At 36.7% G+C, this 24,113-nt stretch overlaps 1 protein-coding gene across 4 annotated transcripts in view; it reads left to right on the top strand.

Moving 5' to 3' along the window:
* Nucleotides 1-24,113, top strand: part of NFXL1 (nuclear transcription factor, X-box binding like 1) — a 54,326-nt gene that overhangs the window by 5,769 nt on the left and 24,444 nt on the right. For all 4 annotated transcript variants that reach the window (XM_054582143.1, XM_054582140.1, XM_054582141.1 and 1 more), the window contains 11 exons: nucleotides 473-582; nucleotides 2,577-2,707; nucleotides 4,198-4,376; nucleotides 4,598-4,759; nucleotides 4,851-4,951; nucleotides 5,611-5,725; nucleotides 6,619-6,743; nucleotides 7,473-7,595; nucleotides 17,921-18,011; nucleotides 23,238-23,358; nucleotides 23,580-23,739. In XM_054582143.1, coding sequence (XP_054438118.1) covers nucleotides 473-582; nucleotides 2,577-2,707; nucleotides 4,198-4,376; nucleotides 4,598-4,759; nucleotides 4,851-4,951; nucleotides 5,611-5,725; nucleotides 6,619-6,743; nucleotides 7,473-7,595; nucleotides 17,921-18,011; nucleotides 23,238-23,358; nucleotides 23,580-23,739 — 1,418 coding nt within the window. The remainder of the gene's footprint in view (nucleotides 1-472; nucleotides 583-2,576; nucleotides 2,708-4,197; nucleotides 4,377-4,597; nucleotides 4,760-4,850; nucleotides 4,952-5,610; nucleotides 5,726-6,618; nucleotides 6,744-7,472; nucleotides 7,596-17,920; nucleotides 18,012-23,237; nucleotides 23,359-23,579; nucleotides 23,740-24,113) is intronic.

The raw sequence follows: 24,113 nt of genomic DNA, 5'->3' as shown, positions 1-24,113 counted from the left end.
TAAGCAGAAATACTCTGCTGTAATGACCTCGGGATCTTTTTATTCAACGAGTGTTTATTAAGAATATGCTGTGTGTCAAACACACACAGTCATGTGCTTATTGTATTTAGGCTAAATGACTGTTGAACTTTAACATTCAGTTTCTTTCACTTTGCCTTTTGACATGCTTTCCCTTTGACATTTTGCTGCTCTTGTTTATGGCTGTGCCCCCACCAAATTTGTGAACCATTGTAACAGCAATAAGAGCAAGTATACTCTGAAAGGGTTTTGAATCAAACATGTAAAGATTTAAATCTTGGACTTTGTGACCCCTTGGCAGCTTGCTGGGTACTTTTCTTAAACTTCTTGTTTTAAGCTATATTTTGAGCAATTGATACTGCTGGCCAGTTTTCACATACTGTAGTGGTATTAGTGAGTTTGTGTTGTTTTCAGATGTTGCTTAACATGAAGTTTTCAATTTTTAAATTTCAAGATGGAGATACACGTGAATTAGAGCGAACAAAGCAGTATGTAAATGAAGCTTTTCAAGCAGGGGCTATGACATGCTTAATTTGTATTGCTTCAGTGAAGAGAAACCAGCCAGTAAGTTTTTCTCTTTATCTATATTAATGTCTCTGCCCGAAATATCTTATTTTGTATTTATAATACTTAACCATTTATTATGCTTTTGCTTATTTTTGTTTATTGTTTAAAAAATGCTTCATTTGAGAATTTTATTGATCTTTATTTTGTAAATCTGTAATTAAAAAAAAATTCCTCTAAATGAGCATCCAGTATTTTTAGCACTATTAATATAACTGGAGCAAGTATCTTCAGTAAAGTTCATTTCAATTCAATGTAGCACTTTTAATATCTTTGTACATTAGAGATTTCCACAAATACTAAAATGTTAACATGAACTATATTTCATTACTTTCAGCACATTGGAAAGATAGACATGGTCCCTGCCTTCAAGGAAGTAGAACCTAACAGTGACCATGTTTATTAGGGAGTTTTTCTTGTTTTGAAGCAACTGTGGAAAGTGACTAGAGTCATTGGGGAGCAATGGATTCAGACATAACTTACCTATTTAGGGTTGTGATGGCCTGGGAGTTATGTATGTATAAGTTTAAAAGGGCATTAATGGTGCAATTAAGAGGAAGTGATGACTGGATATGATAGACTCAACATTCAGACCCCAGATTAATCCACTGCTATTATAGCAGTCCTGCCTAGGGGAAGAAAATTGGGCCAAAGGAAGTGGGATGCTCACACAGAGTGAATCAGAAAATTTAACCTATATCGGATAGGGTAGTGTAGCAGATACCTTCGGTGCCTGGAATCACATCTGGTCGGTTTATTCTGATTTCTGCTGCAAGCTCTCCTTGAGGGGATACAGTTCCTACCTTAAATGCTTGTGGGGGTGGGGGTGGGGGGGAGGGGGAGAGAGAGAGAGAGAGAGAGAGAGAGAGAGAGAGAGAGAGAGAGAGAGTGTGTGTGTGTGTGTGTGTGTGTGTGTGTGTTTTAACCTCAGTGCATCCTCTTTGGGAACGGACTCAGCCCGCGCAGAGGCGTAGTGCAGAAGCAGAGGGTAGGCAGTGTCCCCGGGGGCAGCATTCCACCACAGGGCATTGGTGGATGAGTGCTCAGCCTCCTCTTTGTGAGGGGCTTGGCTAGGGTAGTGTTTTAAATAGTTTTCCAGAGGATCCCTAGCCTGACTGTTAAGAACTTTGGCTCTTAACAGTAATCAGCTCGACAATGTACTACTTACCGGCATTTCCTCTTCCCCACTGGTCCTCTCACTCCCCCATTCCAGTTCTTTTCTCGGTCGCTGACTGGGGAGGAATTCAGCTAAAAAGTCGGCTTTTCTTTTTAAATGCCGTTGCCTGTTTATGCAATATATGACATGTCTGACTTTATCAAACAGTTGAGAAGTGTTATAGTGAAAGGACTGACTTTTGTCAGTTATATCAAAGTGTTGGTAGGTTTTAAAAATTGCTATTATTCCTTAAGCTTTTAAATTTTATATATATATGTGTGTGTGTTCTCAAGTTTTTTTGCTCACTTAATTTTTAGAATTTAACATAAGTGCTAGACGAATAGTTTTAATATAACAACAAAAAAATAGAGATTATATGTAGTTTAAGGAATTCACTGAAGTGTTATTTATAATTGGAAATAACCTAAATGTCCAACAACTGGAAATGGGTTACATGATTTATGGTATATAAATCTACATGAAATATTATACAGCTATAAATATGTTGTGTGAATGTGTTTGACAAAGGTAAATATTTATACAATGTTAAAAGAAAAGGCTATGAAATTACATAGCAGTCAGTACAGTATCACCTCATTTAAAAAAGAAATACGTTTAAAAAATGTTAGAGACTGACCAGAAATTTAGCAGTAGTTATTTCTAGATGAATGAATCTGGATGGTTAATAATATTTTTCTTACTGTAGGGAAAAATTATTTTTCTTTAATCCTTGGTTTGCTCTTTAAAATAATTTACTGTGGTGCTTATTTTAAAGTAGTGTTTAATTATCAAAGAAAAATCATTGTGTACATGTTAATATCTGATACTTTTGTCTTAGGTTTGGAGTTGTTCAGGATGTTTCTGTATATTTCACATGCCCTGTATCCAGAAGTGGGCTAAAGACAGCCAGTTTCTGGTGTCTTCTTTGACAGATGATGATTTTGAAAAGAGAGATTATCCCTGGCCTTGGTAATTTTTCTAATTTAGTTGGAATATCAAGTTGTAAAATAAATGAAAATTGTAGCTCATAAGTTTCTTTATTGGCAGTTTCAGTATCCATGTTTGGCCTTCAGTTAGTCGTCTGATTTGTGAAGATATGGAACTTAGTAATGGCATTTATTTCCCACTTTGTATAACTACTAGTTCCTTTCAAAAACTAATAAATCATTCAGACTCTATTTTTCCCCTGCAAAACAACTCCTTTGTTATCATTTTTAAACAACTTTCATTTCTTTTCTGTATGACTAGAATTCTTCATAATTCTGGTTCATCTCTTCTGGAGTTCATATTAGTATACTTTAATATCATATTGTATAAGACTGTCATCTAACATATTTTGATCATAGGCTTCCCAATTTTAGCTTCAAAAGTCTTTAAAAACTGCAGGTATATATTACTTAATCTTATTAATTTTTCTACATATATTTTATCAGATGGCTTATTATTCATGATTTGATCTTGAACTTCTGTTATATTTCCAGAAAAATTTGGGGAATAGAAATTTTATATTTCTGCTAAATAAAGACAATGAAAAATTTATCCGTACTGGCAACCAAAAGGGTAGATTTATTTTCAAGATAATGAAGCATAAATTTTAGGTGCTCTGTGTGGTCACAGAAATATTCATTTTTGCAGCTAATTTTATCTTTGTAATTTTTGAGCTCTTTTTCTTAACAGAGACCCCTAAATTGTGTAAGATTCAGGCTTCAGAAAATCTGGATCCACGTCACACCTCCTCTTGTTACAATAAGTACTGATATACAGGGTGGGGCAAAAGTAGATTTATAGTTGTTCATATGGAAAGTAATACAATAGTTAATCAGTAATAATATAAGAATAAACTTTCACCTACTCACAACTGTAAAGCTACTTTTGCCCCACTCTATATTTATAAAATTGTGGCAATGTGGTTTTTAAAAACATTTTAGAAGTACTAGAACTTTGTGAACATTCTTAGTCATTTGTGAGAGATTTTATTCCCTTGTTACCAAAGGGGATATGGAAGTTTGTTTAAATAAAATGATGTGTTCAGATGTCTCTTGCTTTCATATGGTGAAGCCAGGATATAGGTGTAATCTTGGTATGTGCTGTTTAATACAGTAGCAACCAGCCACATATGGTTATTTCCATTTTCAAAAATTATAAAAGCTCTGTTCCTTTCTCAGTTGGATGCATTAGCCACATTTCAAGTGCCTACTAGCCATAAGTGGTTAAGAACTACTATATTGGACGTGGCAGATATAGAACAGTTCCATCATCTCAGGAAATTATTTTGGACAGAATTGTTCTAGGCAGTTGCAATTTATTTTAGTAAAATCTTGTTTTTCACTAGTATAAAAATGGAACAGAGATTGCCTTACATAAAACTAATTAAGTATACTAAATTTCAAAGTGTATTTATATTCCTGTCTTTTGTGTCACTTAAAAATGAAATTAACTTCAGTAATTCTTCTTTGTAGTCCAAAATGTAGGTTTGAATACAAACGATCTGACACACCTACTAGGTACTATTGCTATTGTGGAAAAGTAGAAGATCCACCTTTAGATCCGTGGCTTGTGCCTCATTCATGTGGTCAAGTATGTGAGAGAGAATTTAAACCTCCTTGTGGCCATAAATGTTTACTCCTCTGTCATCCCGGTGAGTTATCTGTTACATTGTTTGTGGGTGGTTATTTCTTTTTATGTTGAGGCAAAACAATTGTGAAAGTTGAATTCAGAACCTAAGTTTACATAAGAAAATATCGAAAGAAAATGCCTTTTAAAGTATCAGTAAGGAAAGCTTTAGAAATCACTGATAGGTATAGGAATTGAAAATTGTCTTTGACTTCTATTCCCTCCCCCGCTTTTATTGGATTCTAGGGCCCTGCCCTCCTTGTCCAAAGATGGTCACAACTACTTGTTACTGTAAGAAAGCAAAACCCATCCCTCGTAGATGCAGTGCCAAGGAATGGTCCTGTCAGCTGCCATGTGGGCGGAAGTTGCTTTGTGGACAACATAAATGTGAAAATCCTTGTCATGCAGGTGAGAGGTCATACTTGTTAGCCAAAGTCAAAACAGTCTGTATTGCTTTTATAATGTGCCTCTCTGTCCTAATTCCTCATTGTGATTTTAGGCAGTTGTCCACCCTGTCCGAGAGTTAGTAGACAAAAGTGTATCTGTGGCAAAAAAGTAGCTGAAAGAAGCTGTGCAAGTCCACTGTGGCAGTGTGATCAAGTAAGTGTACATTCATTGAGGGGGTGGGCATTAAAGAATATAGAAAACAATCAGAAATGCTAATTATGATATAGCTAATTAGGGTTAGTTGGATAAAAGGAGAGGAGGAATAGTAACTCAAATTATATTCATTTGAGGAAACTTTTCCAATTTAATATTTCAGTTAGTGGAGGGGAATTTTTTGATTCAACTTGACAGCTATTTTTTGAATTTTGGACTCAGTACACATGTACTCTCTTGCTAGCTATCCCTTCCTTTCCTTCCCCTGTCTTTAATCAACATGCTTGCCCACTTCTTAAGTTAATCCAATTGAGTAAGGAGGATTGATTTTGTAGATTGTCCTAGAATTGGCATGGCTTTGGTGCCACTTGGAAATCTTTGGCAGATGGCCATATGAAACTATGTGTACTTTTTTCCTGTATTATATTTTAAAAATACACTCTTTGGTGCATAGGAATATGTGTGTATATATAAACATGTATATGTATATATGGATGTGTATATGTTTATAGAGAAAGAACAAGTTATGAAGAGCGTCAGTTGCTTATTTTTAGTTGAAAAGTAGATTATATACAAAGAAAAAACAGATTATGTCACGTACAAAGTCTTTTTTGATAACTTTTAAGTCCTTCACTAGTGCTTATTACATATTATTTTAGGTGTGTGGAAAAACACTGCCATGTGGTAATCATACATGTGAGCAAGTTTGTCATGTTGGTGCTTGTGGAGAATGTCCTCGATCTGGGAAAAGATTCTGTCCCTGTCAGAAGTCAAGTAAGACTATTTTTAAACTTTAAATGAGATATGATTATTTTTTATGCTAACGACTTTCCTAATTAGATTTCTCTGAGTTCCTAATGTAATTTTAGATGTGATGTTAGACTTCTGTACATTTGGATGAGTAGATAGTATAGCATGTAGATTAAGAACTCAGATTTTGGAGTCAGGCATATGTGAGTTCATATCCCACCTTCATAAACTCTGGTGTTCTTAAGTTATATGGGGACAATAATTGTACCTTCGTAAGATGAATGTGAGAATTAGATAATAAAATGCTCATAAGGCATTTAGTGTAGTGCCTAGCACATAAAGGAAACCTAATAATTATAAGCTATTGTCATTATTATGTATTGGGTCATAAATGAATTTAATTTTGGTTCCTTTGAGATAAAGACATAGAAAGGTTGCAGTTTGAGGCGGTTTCCTTAACTCTGCACCGTAAGATTGTTGCCCCTACTTGTCCTAATGAGTTTATGTTGAAGGCGAGTTTCCTAACGTTTTAAAATCTACTTCTTTTTTTTTTTTTTATATCCTGTGAGATTATTAAGAGCAAATGTTTTTATAGCACTATATTATGGGATTCTTCATAGAGGTTTTTACATGTTATTACTTATTTAGATAACTATTTCTGAAGTAGTTAGCTTATAAAAAAAGTTCTTTAGGGTGGTAACTTGTCATGTTTCAAATTCTTTTTAACTTTATATTAACTTTACAAATTAAATTAGAGATTATTTTCATTAAAGTTAATTTTTTCCAATAGTTATATAGATGCAAAAAATTCATGGTTTGGGCTGTCGTCCTTTAGGGAGCCAAAAGGACATGGCGCATTGTTAGTGCTTTATAATAACGGATCTTATTATTAACATTGTCTTTTTGTCTGCTTTTAGAGTTTTCTTTGCCTTGTACAGAAGATGTACCAACTTGTGGAGACAGTTGTGACAAATTACTTGAATGTGGAATCCATAGATGTTCACAGCGTTGCCACCGAGGTCCTTGTGAAACATGTAGACAAGTTAGTCATCTCCTATAATAATCACTTCTAAGGGCTCTCATTACAGTATGTCAGATGAAATTGTTCTATAATTGTTTTCCATTACTTAGTTTTATAAACACCTGTGTCATGATTTGAATGTGTTTAGTGACCTAATGTATATGGTGAAGAAGCAGGAGAGTATGCCAGCAATCAAATCCAAAAATCTTTTGTTTCTTTCTGCTTGGTAAAAGTTTGAACGTTCTCATTTTCATATGGTCTAGAGTGGTGTTATTTGTTCCAAGCAGACATTCAAAGCAAGGATGAGTTGGGCTTTGTGATGATGGAAAGAAACTAATGCTTAGACTTAATTGAGACTTTTAAGCTATGTATATGTTACTTCGATTCTAATCATACTACCAAGTCAACAAGTTAGCTTATAAAATAATCCAGTTTTCTTGCTTTACTGAGACAAGATATGCAGATGTCATGGTGTAACTACATGTACGTGATTTTAACCTGTGGTATTGTTTTACTATTTAGTATTAAATTACAACTACATTTAATAATGGAAATTCATATGAAGTCTGTTTTGGAACAAAGTAAGATACAAACATTTTAGGAAATTTAGCTTTCGTTTTGGTGGAGTCTTTCATATACATTCGTTCTTAAATTTTTTTTCATTTTTTTTAGGAATTATAAAAATTACAAGGTGAAAAAAAATCATGTTAATGAAAGTTAGTTTTAATAGCATTTATTTGCATCTTCCAGGAAGTAGAAAAGCATTGTCGCTGTGGAAAGCATACAAAACGAATGCCATGTCATAAACCTTATTTCTGTGAAACTAAGTGTGTTAAGATGCGTGACTGTCAGAAGCATCAGTGTAGAAGAAAGGTACGTGTAATAAGGTTAAGACACTGCTTTAAAAATTCTCTTGAATTTTTCCTTTGTGGGCCTGTGCTAAGTACCCTCTTGACATGTTCCTCAAATGTTCAGGCATATTCTATGCTTTCCATATGAAATATTAATAAATATTCTTGATTAATCCTAATTGTTTGTATTAGTGGGAAGCCTTACCAAGATTTTTAAATGACAAGGGTTTTTGTTTTTTTTTTTAAATCCTGTGCATAATTTTCTCAGTTTGGTTCTTAAGCTGTTTTTGTTCCCTGATTTTAAAATATAGTGTTAAGAGTTATAGGTCATTTGCAAGAGGCTTAACTTTTATTGTTCAAATCATATTTATAGATACTTGGTTCAGTAGATGGTCAACTGGGGTATTTTATTTAGTTTGTAGATTTTGGGGGGGGTCCTCTTTATCATTGTAAATTATCCCTCTGTCTCTGCTAAGATTCCTTGTTCTTAAGTCCATTGAAATACGGTGATTTCAACTTCCTTTTGCTTGGTGTTAACATGGTATGTCTTTTTCATTCTTTCATTTTTAACTTATTGGTATTTTATATTTAAAGTGGTTTTCTTATGTACAGCATTTAGATATTTTATCCCAGCAGAACAATCTTTGTCATTTAATTCAGGCATAGATCATTTACATTTAATGTGATCTTTAATATGGTTGGATTTAAATCTATCATTTTACTGTTTACTTTTTATTTGCCCATCTTTTCTTTATTTCTTTTCCCTCTGTTTTTAATTTCTATTTTGAGTGTTTGAATGATTCCATTTTAACTCCTTTATTTGATTCTCATACATTTTATGCCCGTGTATTTTATAAACCCAAATACAATGTATTTTTTTTTTGGCTCTGAATAATCAGGTGTTTTTTAAAGAGATTGGAAAAAGATAAGAAAAAGTAGTTTTGTATATTTATCATCAAACTCATTACTTTTGGTGTTTTTCAGTTATTTTATATTAGGTTTATATCTGATTTCATTTTCTTTGTATCTGAAGGACTTTCTTTAACATTTCTTGTAGTGTTATTAATTCTTTCAACTTTTGGAAAACATCTTTAGTTGTTGTGAAAAATATCTTTACTTGGAATTCTAGTTTGCCTATTCTTCCCATTTTTAAAAAGTGTTGCTCCACTATTTTAGCTTGCAGTTTTTTCTAATAAAGAGTGTGCTGTGTTTATCTTTGTTCCTCTGTTTCTAATCTATCTTTTTTCCTTTTGCTATTTAAAAAATTTTCTCTTTATTACCAGTTTGTAGCAATATGAGTGTTTCCTGTTGTTTTCTTCATGTTTCTTTAGTTTGTTTCTTGTTGGGCTTCTTGGATCTGTGGATTTATAGTTTTCATCAAATTTGTGAAACTTTTGGTGTCTCTTCAAAATGTTTTCCCCCCACGCATTGCTTTCTGAGACTGCAATATGTATATTACACTACTTGAGGTCTTACAGCTTGCTGATGCTCCATTTATTATTTAGTTTTTTTTTTAAATTAATTTATTTACTTTTTAAATACATTTGTCTCTGCCTTCCCCCCACCTCTTTCCCTTGCCCCCTCCCACCTTCCCTCCCTCAGCTCTTCCCCTTTGGTTTTGTCCATGAGTCCTTGCTATATGTTCCTTGACTTTCCCCTTCCCTTCCCTTTCCCTGCCCCCCCTTCCCTCTTGTCTCTGTTGATTTCTTTTCCTTTCAGTGTTGCTGGTCATATTTTCCTTGCTTCTTTGCATTGTTGGTTAGGTTCCGCTTATAGGTGAGATCATATGGTATTTGTCTTTCGCCCCCTGGCTTATTTCGCTTAGCATGATGCTCTCCAGTTCCATCCATGCTGTCGCAAAGTTTAGTACTTCTTTTTTTCTTTCTGCTGCGTAGTATTCCATTGTGTATATGTACCATAATTTTTTGATCCAATCATCTACTGATGGGCATTTAGGTTGCTTCCAACACTTGGCTATTGTAAATTGTGCTGCTATGAACATTGGGGTGCATAGGTTCTTTTGTATTGGCGTTTTGGTGTTCTCAGGGTATAGTCCCAGCAGGGGAATCGCTGGATCAAAAGGCAGTTCCATTTTCAGCTTTCTGAGGAAATTCCACACTGCTTTCCATAGTGGCTGCACCAGTCTGCATTCCCACCAACAGTGGACTAGAGTTCCCTTTTCTCCACAGCCTCGCCAGCACCTGTTGTTTGTGGATCTGTTTATGATGGCCATTCTGACCGGTGTGAGGTGATACCTCATGGTGGTTTTGATCTGCATTTCTCTGATGGCTAGTGATGCAGAGCATCCTTTCAAATGCCTCTGGGCCCTCTGTATCTCCTCCTTAGAAAAGCATCTGCCCAGGTCCTTTGCCCATTTTTTGATTGGATCGTTTGTCTTCTTGGAGTAAAGTCGAGTGAGTTCTTTGTATATCTTGGAGATCAAACCTCTATCTGATGTATCATTAGCAAATATATTTTCCCAAATGGTTGGCTCCCTTTTCATTTTGCTGATGTTTTCTTTAGCCGTGCAGAAGCTTCTTATTTTGATGAGGTCCCACTTGTTTATTCTTTCCTTTATGTCCCTTGCTTTAGGAGACATATCAGTGAAAAAATTGCTGCGTGGGATATCTGAGAGTTTCCTGCCAATGTTCTCCTCGAGGACTTTGATGGTGTTGCGACTTATATTTAAGTCTTTTATCCATCTTGAGTTTATTTTTGTGTATGGTGTCAGCTGATGATCCAATTTCAATTTTTTGCATGTAGCCATCCAGCTCTCCCAACACCATTTGTTGAAGAGGCTGTTATTGCCCCATTTTATGCTTCTGCCCCCTTTGTCGAATATTAGATGTCCATAGAGACCTGGGCTTATTTCTGGGCTTTCTATTCTGTTCCACTGGTTTATGGGTCTGTTCTTGTGCCAGTACCAGATTGTTTTGAGTATAGTGGCTTTGTAGTAGAGTTTTATGTCCGGTATTGTGATCCCTCCTACTTTGTGTGTGTTTCTCAAAATTGCTGCGGCTATTCGAGGTCGTTTATGGTTCCATATAAATTTTTGAAATGTCTGTTCTATTTCTGTGAAATATGTCATTGGTATCTTAATAGGGATTGCGTTGAATCTATAAATTGCTTTTGGTAGTATGGACATTTTAAGGATATTAATTCTTCCAATCCATGTGCACGGTATATGCTTCCATTTATTTGTGTCTTCCTTAATTTCTTTTTTCAATGTTGTATAGTTTTCTGCATACAGGTCTTTTGTGTCTTTGGTTAAATTTATCCCTAGGTACTTTATCTTTTTTCGTGCTATATCGAATGGTATATTTTTCCTGATTTCTTCTTCTTCTATTGCATTGCTGGTGTACAGAAACGCCTTTGATTTCTGAATGTTGACTTTGTATCCTGCTGTTTTGCCAAATTCACTTATTAGGTGGAGGAGTTTTTTGGTAGAGTCTACAGGGTTCTCTATGTACACTATCATGTCATCTGCAAACAATGATAGTTTTACTTCCTCCTTTCCTATTTGGATGCCTTTTATCTCTTTCTCTTGTCTGACCGCTGTGGCTAGGACTTCCAATACGATGTTGAAAAGAAGCGGTGAGAGCGGACATCCTTGTCGTGTTCCCGATCTTAGTGGGAAAGCTTTCAGTTTTTGCCCGTTGAGTATGATATTGGCTGTAGGTTTTTCATATATGGCCTTTATTACGTTGAGGAATGCCCCATTGATTCCCATTTTGCTGAGTGTTTTGATCATAAATGGGTGCTGTACCTTGTCAAATGCTTTTTCTGCATCTATCGAGATGATCATGTGGTTTTAGTCTTTTCTTTGATTTATGTGGTGTATCACGTTTACTGATTTGCGTATATTGAACCATCCCTGCATCCCTGGGATGAATCCCACTTGATCGTGATGGATAATCTTTTGAATGTATTGCTGGATGCGGTTTGCCAATATTTTGTTGAGGATTTTAGCATCCATGTTCATCAGCGAAATTGGCCTGTAGCTTTCTTTCTTTGTAGGGTCTTTATCTGGTTTTGGGATCAGGGTGATGCTGGCCTCATAGAAGGAGTCTGGCAGTCTTCCCTCCTCTTGGATTTTTTGGAATAGTCTAAGAAGGACAGGGGTTAGCTCTTCCTTAAATGTTTTGTAAAATTCTCCTGGGAAACCGTCTGGCCCTGGGCTTTTGTGTGCTGGGAGTTTCTCGATTACTGCTTCAATTTCCCCAACTGTTATTGGTCTGTTCAAGCTTTCTGTTTCTTCCTCCTTCAGTGTTGGAAGATTATACTTTTCTAAAAATTTGTCCATTTCATCAAGATTTTCAAATTTCTTGGCATATAATTGTTCATAATAGTTTCTGATAATCATTTGTATTTCTGTGGTATCAGTTGTTATTTCTCCTCTTTCATTTCTGATATTATTAATTTGGGTCCTCTCCCTTTTTTTCTTGATGAGTCTGCTTAAAGGTTTGTCCACTTTATGAATCTTTTCAAAGAACCAGCTTCTGGATTGGTTGATCCTCTGAATTGTTCTTTTTGTCTCTATGTCATTCAGTTCTGCTCTAATCTTGACTATTTCCTTCCTTCTACTTGCTCTGGGATTTATTTGTTGTTGTTTCTCCAGTTCTTGAAGTTGTAGTGTTAGGTCTTTTATTTGAAATGTTTCTATCTTTTTAAGGTAAGCCTGTATTGCTATGAACTTCCCTCTCAGGACCGCCTTTGCTGTGTCCCATAGGTTTTGGACAGTTGTCTGTTCATTTTCATTTGTTTCCAGAAATTTTTTGATTTCTTCTCTTATCTCATTATTGACCCATTCATTGTTCAATAGTCTACTGTTCAGTCTCCATGAGTTTGCAAGTTTTTGAAGTTTCTCTTTGAGTTTGATTTCGAGTTTCAAGGCCTTGTGGTCTGAGAAAAAGTTTGGTATTATTTCAATTTTCCTAAATTTACTGAGGCTTGCTTTGTGCCCTATTATGTGGTCTATCTTTGAAAAACTGCCATGAGCCTTTGAAAAGAATATGTATTTTTCTTCTTTGGGATGTAAGATTCTATATATGTCAGTTAAGTCTCTTTGATTCAGTGTTTCATTCAGCGCCACAATATGTTTATTAATGTTTTGTTTGGAAGATCTGTCCATTTTTGACAGTGGGGTGTTGAAATCCCCTACTAGCAGTGTGTTGCTATCTATATCTTTTTTGAAGTCATCCAACAATTTCCTTATAAACTTGGGGGCTCCTATATTGGGAGCATATAAGTTTACAATGTTGATGTCTTCTTGATAGATTCTTCCTTTAAGTATGATAAAGTGCCCCTCTGGGTCTCTCTTTATGGCCTTTGTTTTGAAATCTACTTTGTCTGATACAAATATGGCAACGCCAGCCTTTTTTTCATGTCCATTTGCTTGGAATATTATTTTCCATCCCTTTACTTTCAATCTGTGTAGGTCTTTTGCTCTGAGGTGGGTCTCTTGTAGGCAGCATATGTGTGGGTCATGTTTTCTTATCCATTCAGCTACCCTGTGTCTTTTGATTGGGGCATTTAGTCCATTCACATTGAGAGATATTACTGATAGAAACTTACTCATCTTTTCTCTTTGTACTTGTGTTCCTCTCTGTCTCATTCTTTTCCTTCATCTGCTTAAACCAGTCCCCTTAGCATATCTTGGAGTGCTGGTTTGGTAGAGATGTATTCTTTTAGCTTTCTTTTGTCTGGGAAACTCCGTATTTCTTCTTCTATTTTAATGGAGAGCCTAGCTGGGTAGAGCAGCCTTGGCTGTAGGCCCTTGCTTTTCATGGCTTGGAATATTTGTTGCCATTCCCTTCTGGCTTGTAGTGTTTCTGTTGAGAAGTCAGCTCCTAGGCGTATCGGGGCCCCCTTGTATGTTACTTTCTCCTTCTCCCTTGCTGCCTTGAGGATTCTCTCTTTGTCTTTGACATTTGCCATTTTAATGATGATGTGTCTTGGAGTGGACCTCCTTGGGTCCTTCTTGAGTGGGGTCCTCTGTGCCTCCTGGATCCATGAGAGCCTTTCTCTCCTCAAATTGGGGAAATTTTCCATCATTACTTTTTCGAGGAGGTTCTCTATGCCTTGCTCCTCTTCTTCTCCTTCTGGTATCCCTATTATACGGATATTATTGCGTTTCAGGTTGTCCTGCATTTCCCTAAATGCTTCTTCATTCTTTTTGAGCCGTTTTTCCATTTCTTGTTCTTTCTGGGAGCTTTTTTCTACCTTGTCCTCCATCTCACTGATTCGACCCTCAGCTTCATCCAGCCTGCTTTGGATTCCTTCTACTGTGTTCTTCAATTCAGAAATGGTATTCTTCATATCCTCTTGTGTCTTCTTGATAGTTTCTATGTCCTTTTCCAGGCTGATATAGTTTGCTGTAAGATCCTGATAGTTTCTCTGCAGTTTCTCATAGTTATCTTTGAGCTGGCTGAGCTCATTGAGCTTCCTTAGAACCATTGTTTTAAATTCCATATCTGAGAGTTCCCTTGCCTCTATTTCATTTAGCTCTCTCTGTGGGGAGTCCCCTTTTCCACTCATTTGGGGAGAACTTCTTTTTCTTCCCATTTTTGTGAGAGTCTGTTAAGTATTTTTGTCCTTTACTTTTCTTTCTGGGCTTGCCTCTGATGATGTCAGTTGTTGACCCTATAGGGCCTTGGGTTGTTTGTTTGAGCCTTTCAGGAGTCTAATGCCTGTGTCTGACTCCTGCTTGGAGCAGCTCTCTGACCCCTTTGGTCAGGGCTGGGCTATTTTTTGGGATCTCTCTGCACTCTCACGAGAGCTCCTTGAGCGCGTTCCCAGCGCGACAGGGTCCCCCACCTGCCTGGGCTCGCATGTGCTTGCCCCAGACCAGGGGGCTTATTCGCGACCTCCCGTGCTCATCTGGCCTCCCTGGCACGCGAGCTTCGCGGCACTGGTCAGTTTAGGGTCTTCTATTGTGTGTTTTCCCCGCTTTTGGCTCTTTGGGTGCGTTGCTTGCCCTCGCCAAATGGGGACTACGGAAATGGGAGGAAATCAGCTCTAGGACTCTCCGGTTAATCCTGTTTCTGGTCTCTCCTCCAGGGACTCTGGGCAGCTCTACTTATTTTGTGGGCTGCTCCGCAATCGCGGCGGGTAGGTCAATTTACGCCTGCCCTTGGCCCTCTGTGCAATCCCTCGCAGGCCGTATGGGTGCCAGTCTGTGTGAGGCCTTGCCGGCAGGTGCAAGCGTTCGCCAGCCTGCGTGGGTCACACACACGCTCGCCAACCCTCACCAGTCACGCGGCGCAAGTGTGCGCGCCTGCTCTGGGTGTTTTGGGGGTTTCTATGTTTGCTTTTCGGCTTTTGGCTCTTTGGGGGTGTGGCCTCTTCCCGCACAATGGAGACTTCGGCAAGGAGAAGGAGTCGGGACTCCCTGGTTCCTCCTCCCGTTCTTTCCCCAGTGCCTCCGTTTCTAGTCTCCCCTTAGGGGCCTCTGGGCAATTCTGTGACCCCTTCGGCCGAGGATCCAACCCCTGTGCGGACTGCGTTTCAATTGCAGGCAGTCTGGTTCATGCGCGCCCCACGTCTGCCTCTTTGGGGTCGCGCCTTTCCAGCCCACAATGGAGACTACCGAACGGGGAGGGAGTCGGGACTCCCCGGTTCCTCCTCCCGTTCTTTCCCCAATGCCTCCGTCTCCAGTCTCTCCTCAAGGCTCTCCTAGCCAGTCTGCACTCAGCCCCGTAGCTCACAGGCGTACAAGCTGTGTGCGGAGCGCACAAAAGGCAGGTTAATTGATTCCCTTATGCCTGAGCGAGATGGTAGCTGGAGAGTGGGAAGTGCGTTATCACCCAGGCTCCACCGGCCGCAGTCTCAGTTCTCTTCACAAAGTTTTCCTCACCAGTCATTTCCCAGGCACCAGCCCACCCTGCTGCCTCCTGTACCCAGCGATCAAGGAGGGTGGCTGCCGCTGCAACTTTTGCATTTGCCCTTTAAATGTCTTTTTGCATCCCCAGCCACCTGTCTCTGGCAGAGAGCGCCCCTAAGCTTTTTGGGGTTGCATTTTGTCTGTATTTTCTCGGCTTTAGCTGCTGTAGTTTAGGGGTTCCTGTTTATGATTCAGACCCCGTTCTTCTCGGGGGACGCTAACTGGCCGTTTCAATGTCCCTCTGGTGCCAGTGCCCGTGCGCACCCAGACCACCCTCTCGAGCCTCCACCGCAATTCTCACCCGTTGGGATGTGTGAGAGTCGAATCCACTGTCCGCGGCACCAAGGCTCCTCTCCCACTATCGCTCCACTGCTTTCCAGGTGATTACTCCATTATTTAGTTGCAATTCCAGTTTGGTTTTGGGAGGAGGTCAGCGTGACTCCCTTTCACTCCTCCGCCATCTTTTTCCCCTTATTATTTAGTTTTTTGAAATTTCTGCATTTTAGTTTATATAGCTTGGTCTTCAAATTCATTAATTTTCATCTGCTTTGTCTAATCCACTTTTTTTGTTTATCACATCCTGTGTTTATTCTTCTCAGACATTATATTTTTCATTTCTGAGAGTTGGGTTTGAGTCTTTTCTGTATCTTCCATGTCTGCCCTTAGCATGCTCCTAACCCCATCTTCGTGAATATAGGGACTGTATTTATATAATGCCTGTTTTCATGTCCTTGTTTAATAATTGTTATCATTTGTCATTTCTGGATCTATTTCTGTTGAAAGATTTTTCTTCTCCTTTTGGGCTATATCTTCCTGTTTTTTTGCCTGCTGGGTAATTTTTGATTGGTTTCCAGACACTGGGAACTTTACATTTTTGGGTGCTGGGTTTTTGTTTTGTTTTGTTTTTGTATCCCTTTAAATATTCTTAAGCTTTGTTCTGGGTCAAAGTTAAGTTACTAGAAACCATTTGGTCCTAGGTGTGCCCAGACTACCCTTTTATCTAGGCATAAGTTGGTACCACTACCGAGGCAGTGATTATTTGAAATACTCTCTGTGATTCCCATGTAGTAGGAGGTTCCTCTATTCTAACCACACAGAACAAAGACTATTCCCTGACTTGAATAATCTTTGGAAATTGTTCTTCTTCCGGTGGTTCTTTCTCATGTTTTGGGTAGTTTCCATTCACACATGTATGGACAGGTATTTGGCCAAAAACTTAAGGAATCCCTTTTGGAATTCTCCAGGGCTTTCTCTGTATTGCCACCACTTACCTACAAATTGTAGCCACACTGGCCTCTGAACTAGGAATTTTGTCTACTCACTTGGTGGGGCCACCAGTCTCTCTGCTTGTGATCTTTCTCCTTGTGCTGCAGCCTGGAAACCTCCAGGTCTAAGCTGGAGCTATTACAGGACTCACTTTGTTTCTCTTTTCTTAGGAATTGATGTCCTGTGCTGCCTCATTGTCAAATATCTGAAAACTCTTGCTGCATACATATATTTTGTCTGATTTTACAGTTGTTTAAGGCAGGAGAGTAAATCTGGCTGCTGCCTACTCCACCATGGTCAGAAACAAAAGTGTGTAAAGTCTTATTCAAGTCATGGACCACACAACCTTCTTTTCCCAGGCAGCCACTAGCAAACGATAGGCATGTAGTCTTAGTAAATATTTGTCTAGTTGAGTGAACTATTTTGACTTTTAGTTGCTTTTCAATAAAGTATATTTTGTTTTGAACTATTTTTGTATACTGAAACTTGTTCGTAAATTAGGTTAAAACCCTAAGTTTCTTTAAGACAGCTGTAGTCTCTATTTTCTTTCCAAAATTTGGATAATGTGAAAAGTCAAGGAATTAGAATGGCAAGAGAGTCTGTTAGTAGTTGCCTTTGTTTATGAATGAAAATTGGGACAGGTCATAGACAGCGGTATTTCTTACAAACTGATTGGAAATCAGGGATGTTACAAAGTAAAGTTAGAAACAAAAAGCTCACCTCTGCATTCCTTCTTTAGTTAGTCGCTGAATACATGGTTTAAAAATAACTGCTAAATTAATTTATACATTTAACTGGTTTTATTTTAATTATATTTTTAAAATAACCAGACTAATTGTTTGCCTGAATATAGAGTTTGACCAGGTCTGTTACTTTGGTTAATGTTGTCAATCTCTGCATAAAGTAGTAGAAATGAAATTCTCTTATGGGAATGTTTTAAGTTACAGAATAATTAGCTTAAATGCAAGAAAATTTAGCTTGATTTCATTAAATTAGGACATTGTCTATTTAACCTTAATTCTTAATATAGTAAATCTACATATCAGAAGAATGTTGAAACTTTTGAATACTTTTATTCTTATATTGAAAAGAAGTACAGTATCTTTTGCTTTCCATAAGTTCTGTGGATAACTAGTAATGACATTTATATTACACATGGTTTTCAGATTGTCTGTTCTTTATATATTCCTTCTCTTCAGTGTTGTCCTGGAAACTGTACACCTTGTGATCAAAACTGTGGACGGACTTTAGGATGTAGAAACCATAAGTGTCCATCTGTCTGCCACAGAGGTAATATTTAACAATAGCTGTAATTTTATGTTTGCATTTACATAGTGTTTTTATAGTTGATAGAGAGCTTTCACATTCATTATCTTAGTTTGTGTTCCTAATAACCTTAGAAGGTAGGGCAGTTGCCAAAATTATAGTTTAATGGAGAAGCAGATTGAAGTTCAGTGACATATATATTTAGGGAAATATTTAGTAAAGCAATGGAGCTAAGATTTGAACCCAGGTCTTCTGAATATAAAAGCTTTGTTATTTCTGTAACACCTTGTTGTTTCCTTACTTCCTCCCAACCTTCCCCACACAGTTTTTTAATTAATTAATATGTTCTTACATTTTTAAGTTTTATTTTGGATTTTAGACATTTTTGTGGAATTAAGTCTAGTAAGAGATTGGATATATCCTAAGCCAGTGGTTCTCAATCTTTTTGGTCTCAAGACCCCAAATAGCTTTTGTTAATGTGGATTTTATCTATTGATATTTATTGTATTTGAAATGGAACTAAAATGTAATAGTAATTATTATTTTATTTTAAAATAGAAATAATAAGCCCATTACATCTTAATGTAGTAACATTTTGTGAAAAGTAATGTATCTGAAAAAAATTTAGTACGAATGGTATTTTTTACATTTGCAAATGCCTTTAATGTTTAGCTTAATAGGAGATGGCTGGAATTACATACCAGCTTTTGCATTCAATCTGTTTTGATATCACTTGTCATATAGCTCCTAAAAAACTATGTATATGAGATCTTGCAGACTCCCTGAAAGGATCTCAGGGGTACCTAAGTTTTGACATGGAAAACTGAGTTAACTTTACCCACTGGAGTATGTTGGTATGAAATGGACTCTACTAAACGATAGTATAGGGTAGTGGGAAGGGTATGGACTTTGGGTAAGAGGTCTTGGTTCAAGTCTGGACTTTGCCTCTTAGTGGCTTTATGACCTGGGACAAACTGCTTTACTGTTTTCATTGTGTTTCATTGGGATTAAACACATGCTAGATATCTTAGTTAGTGTCTTAATCCTTTCAGAGATCTTGCAAAGTATGTGGCACTACTGTTGTTTAATATAATAAGGAAACAGAGAGGCATTGGCCCAGGGTCATAGAACTAGTTGCAGGGTCAGGATGTAAACTTAAACTTTGATGATATTTCCATTATATCATGTTGCCTCCCCTTAAGAAAAGTGACATATTCCATTAATGCCATAGATAATCTCCTGTGGATTTTTTCTGATGTGTCAGTGTCTTAAAATTGTGAAGTTTAGAAGTAGTTTTTCAGTTCTCATCATTAGTAAAAGGATCATTTCCTTGTATAGTCATATCATTGACTCACTGAATTTTTAATTTCATTAACACTCTACCATTAAGCATTAATTTACTCAATAAGGGTGTTTTTTTTTGTTGTTGCTGTTTTTTTGTTTTTTTTGGTTGTCTACTCAGTACCAGGCACTGGGGTTATATGAGCGAACCATGTTGACAAAGTATTTGCTCTTATGGAACTTTTTTTTTACTCTCCCTAAGTTAGAATACAAATACATAATCAAATTAGTATAGAATATTTGGTGGTTCCAAGTATAGGAAGGAAATTATAGGAAAACTAAAATGGTGACAATGGGGATGGTATTTACAATTTTATGTAGTGTGGTCAGGGGAGGACTCTGAAAGGATGACATTTGAGAGGAGACCTGAGAGAAGGAAGGGATTGGGCCATGTGGCAGTAGGAGTGCGTCGTGTTCCAGGCGAGAAAGCAGTGATTGCAGTGGCCCCGAGACTGGAGCATTTGAAGGAACTGCAAGGAGTTTGGAAGCAGGTGCTCAAGGGGACAGATGGTAGGAGATGAGGTCATAGAAAAGGTGGGATAAAGATGGCTGGGGAAAGGAGAATATGTAGAGCGCCTTGTAGGCCATTGTTAAAGTCCTGGCCTTCAAATGGAAAACCTGACCAGGCAAATGAACATTAAAGAAACTGGATCAGGAGTTTCGAATTTTCTTACCAAGAAAACACCAGGCCTAGTTGATTTCTACACATGATTTGTAAAAGTAAACATTTAATGTATATTAAGTTCAGTCTCCTCATAAACTATTTGAGAGTATACCATCTGAAAAGAAAAGTAAAAGAAAAGTACAGGCCCATCTAACTCACAAACATGTTTGTGAAATACTAAGGTTTTGGCTCTTCAAATCCAGCTATCCAGTACTGCAGATTTAACTATCCCAAACGTTAAGCTATCATAACCAAGTTGGGTTTATTCCAGTGATGTATGGTTGGTTTAACTTTAGTAAATCTAATAATGTGATTCATCACATTAATAATTTAATGGAGAAATGAGATAATCTTAGTAGATGTCTAAAAAACAGTTCATAAAATTCAACACCCATATGTGATGTAAACTTGACTAGAAATAGAAGGGTGCATCATTAACCTGATAGAAAATATCTACAGAAAAGGATGGAGCAGGCATCATACTTAGTGGAGAAGTGTTGAAAGCATATCCCCCTCTTATATTATTTTGAAGCAAATCCCATAAATGTTACAGTGTTCATCTCTAAAAGATGGATTAACCTAAAAATAGTTAATGTATTTCTTTTCTTTTTTTTTTAATTAATTTATTTACTTTTTAAATACATTTGTCTAAATGTATTTCTTAATATCAGCAAATACCTGGTGTTCTGATTTCTTGTAAATACCTTCATTTTTTTAATTTAGTTTGTATGACTCAAAAACCTAATGAGATCGACATGATGTAAAATTGGTTGAGGTCTCAAAAGTCTGTTAATCTGTAATTTCTCTTGTTTAAGAAACTAAGTTGCTTTATTTAGTTTCACAGAGTTTGGATTTTGCAGATTGCACGTTGTGGTATTAGTTGACATTTTCCTCTGTGTTTTCTATAAATTGTTAGTGCAGTCTGGAGGATTGATCAGATCCAGGTTCAGTGTTTTGTTTTGAGTGCTTATTATTACTATTTTTTAAAAAGAAGCTTATTAGCTCCTAACAAAATTTACCATGATGGAAAGTACAGGGAAGACGCTGTTGTACAATCCTCACCATTTGTTTAATCTAGTTACTCAAGATAGATAGGATCATTATTTCATAGCATTTTCCATCATGCTAGGTAACTTCATAGTCAAAGTTATACTGTGACTAATAGCGAGAAGATGCTGACTGCATTTTGCACTGTGAATATATGAAAGTTTGATGTAAAGTTCTTTTAAGTTCAGGGTCATCTGTCTTCTGGAATTACTGGACTCCTACCCATGTTAGCTATTGGCCCACCGGCCACTATAGTTACATTCTTTCTACATGCTGCTTTTTAATTTAAAAAGTATTATATCTGAAGCTATTTTATCTGTCATGTTGTATAGGTATCTGTAACAGATACTGTTGATCAATAGGAATACTATTTGGAGAAATTACCTCTTGTTGTTCTCAAAATTTAAAATAAAAAGTGATACTGCAGTTCAGAGTGGCAGCACACAGTGGCAAAAGGGTTATTTTTGATAAGGTCCACTTAGAATTGCTGAAGATGAATGAAATTTATTATTATTAACTATGAAAATTTATATAATATACAAATTAGAATGGACTGAAATGTCATTCTTAACTTAAAAAATGTCACTTTTTCTTTTGGAAATCTCAAAATAAAATTTGATCATGCAGGTTAGGACAGTTTGACTTGCATTGCCATCAAGATAATACTTCACTGAATATCATGGTAAGCAAAATAAGTCAGAAAAAGTCAAGAACTGTATGATTTCACTCATGTGACATATAAAACTGAAAGCAACAATGAACAAACAAGAAAAACAAACAAAAACTCATAGACACCGACAACAGTATGGTGGTTACCAGAGGGAAGGGGGTAGGATGCTAATTAAGAGTAAAGTTGGTCAAATATGTGGTGACAGATGAGTTTGGGCAGTGGGCACACGATGCAATATACAGATGATGTGTCATAGAATTGTGCTTTTGAAATCTATATAATTTTATTAACCAATGTCACACCAATAAATTTAATGAAAATACCCAATTTCATTGAAGTAAAAGATAATACTTCACTGGATTATTTTTTACCTATTAAAACACTACAGTATAAATTCAGTAATTTGTATAATACATGTATGTTTTTTCCTATGGTGCTTTTTACTTTCATTTCCTTTTTCTCTGTTCATTATTTGAATCCAAATTCTGCTGTTTAAGGAACCATTGTGAACTTTTAGAGGTTTTAACCTGGATATTTTTCATCTTTAGTCTGTTTCTTATCATATTAACTGCTAGGCAGTATTTTGCTTGGTCCTGACACCGAGGCAGCAATCTCTTAATATATTCACTGCTTAGTTGAAGATTCTAATTTCCTTATTTCATTTCAAATGGGGTACCTTACTGGGAAAACTAGAGTAGGAAGAAGGCCCTCAAAAAGATGTCTGAGCCTTGGCACGAACTTGATAGCCTGTTTAAAAAGATTTCTTTCTTTTTGTCTTTGTGTATGTCTGCCAACTCATAACAAAAGAAGGTGAAAAGCTGAAGCCAAAATATCTTTTCCTTTTTGAAATGTTTAAAAGAGAAATATGTGGAATTATAACCTCAAGTGAGGGTTTAGAATTTAGTTTTGCAAAACCTGAGTAATAGAAAATTGTACTGATGAAAGAATTTATTTTGGGGAATTTATCCAAAACCAATGTACTTGAATAGAAGTATGTATGAAAGTAAGCCACAGAGGTTATTGTTAACAGTAGTTAGTCCAAAGACTTAGATCCAATTCTCTTGTGAATGAGGAATGTGTTAGATTTGTTTTTTAAGACAACTTTTAGGAAATTTTAAAGAATAAAACTTTTATTGAAGCCCAAGTGTAGATATAGAAAAAGTATACAAATCATAATTGTTCCACTTGATGAATATTTACAAACTGGGCACATCCATGTAACCAGAACTCAAATCCTTAAACGGAATATTACCAGCATTCCCAAAACCCTTCATATCCATCATCTTGATTTTGAACATTATAGATTAGTTTTTCTGTTTACTTTATGTGAATGGAGTCCTATGCATCACACTCTTTCTGTGTGACTTCTTTGCTCAGTATCAAGTGTGTGCGGTTCATTTATATATTGTAGTTTCTTCGTTTTCATGTAGAATATCCCATTGTGCAAACATACAAAATTTATTGATTCTACTCTTGATGGGCATTTGGGTAGTAGAGCAGATTTTAAGTTTCAGTCTTTTTTTTTCAGGTAGTTGCTATCCTTGCCCAGAAACTGTAGATGTGAAGTGCAGTTGCGGCAATACGAAGGTGACAGTGCCCTGTGGCCGCGAACGTACCACACGACCGCCCAAGTGCAAAGAGCAATGCAGGTTAATCTGAAGCTTTGTCCAAGCTTACATTTGTGTCTTGCCAATTTAAATTCATGTTGATTTTTAATATTGTTAGTATTTTCAATTGCTTTAATGGTTTAATATTCACCGTATATTCTCATTCTCTATGGAATCAGGAGATGTATAAGTAGATAATTACATTTTAAATATGATTTTTCAGTGATGAAAAGTAATGTAAAAAATTGTACTTTATGATTTAGCCGACCACCAACTTGCCATCATACAAGCCAAGAAAAGCATCGCTGTCACTTTGGCCCTTGCCCTCCGTGCCATCAACCTTGCCAAAAGGTGTTGGAGAAATGTGGTCACTTATGTCCTGCTCCATGTCATGATCAAGCATTAGTAAAGCAAACTGGCAGGGTAAGAGAACAGTATTACTAAGAGACAGTGAATTGCTGTGGGTCGTATTTTCTTGAATAAGTATTTATTTGGTATTAAGCCCTGTGATAGGAACTGGGATACAAGATAACTAAGACTTGCTCTTTTGTTTTAAGAAGCTTACAAAATAGAAAACGAGAGAGATCAAAACACAAATACTTGCAAATATAGTGTGATGATAGTCATGTTGTCTTCAAGACAGAAATAAATTTGGCAGTCTTCCTTCACATATGTGATTTAAGGCTATAGATATATCTTGGTTTTCTCAAAGATTCATTCACATTTTTGATGGGCATTTACTGAGCTCTTACTATGTGCTAAGTATTCTAGGTGGTAGGGAGACAAGTGAACAAAAA

The sequence above is a fragment of the Pteronotus mesoamericanus genome, unplaced genomic scaffold (genome assembly GCF_021234165.1).
Source record: "Pteronotus mesoamericanus isolate MK-2021 breed Mesoamerican mustached bat unplaced genomic scaffold, CSHL_Meso_final contig_68, whole genome shotgun sequence".
Lineage (NCBI taxonomy): Eukaryota > Metazoa > Chordata > Mammalia > Chiroptera > Mormoopidae > Pteronotus > Pteronotus mesoamericanus.
This window is presented reverse-complemented; position numbering and strand designations above follow the sequence as displayed.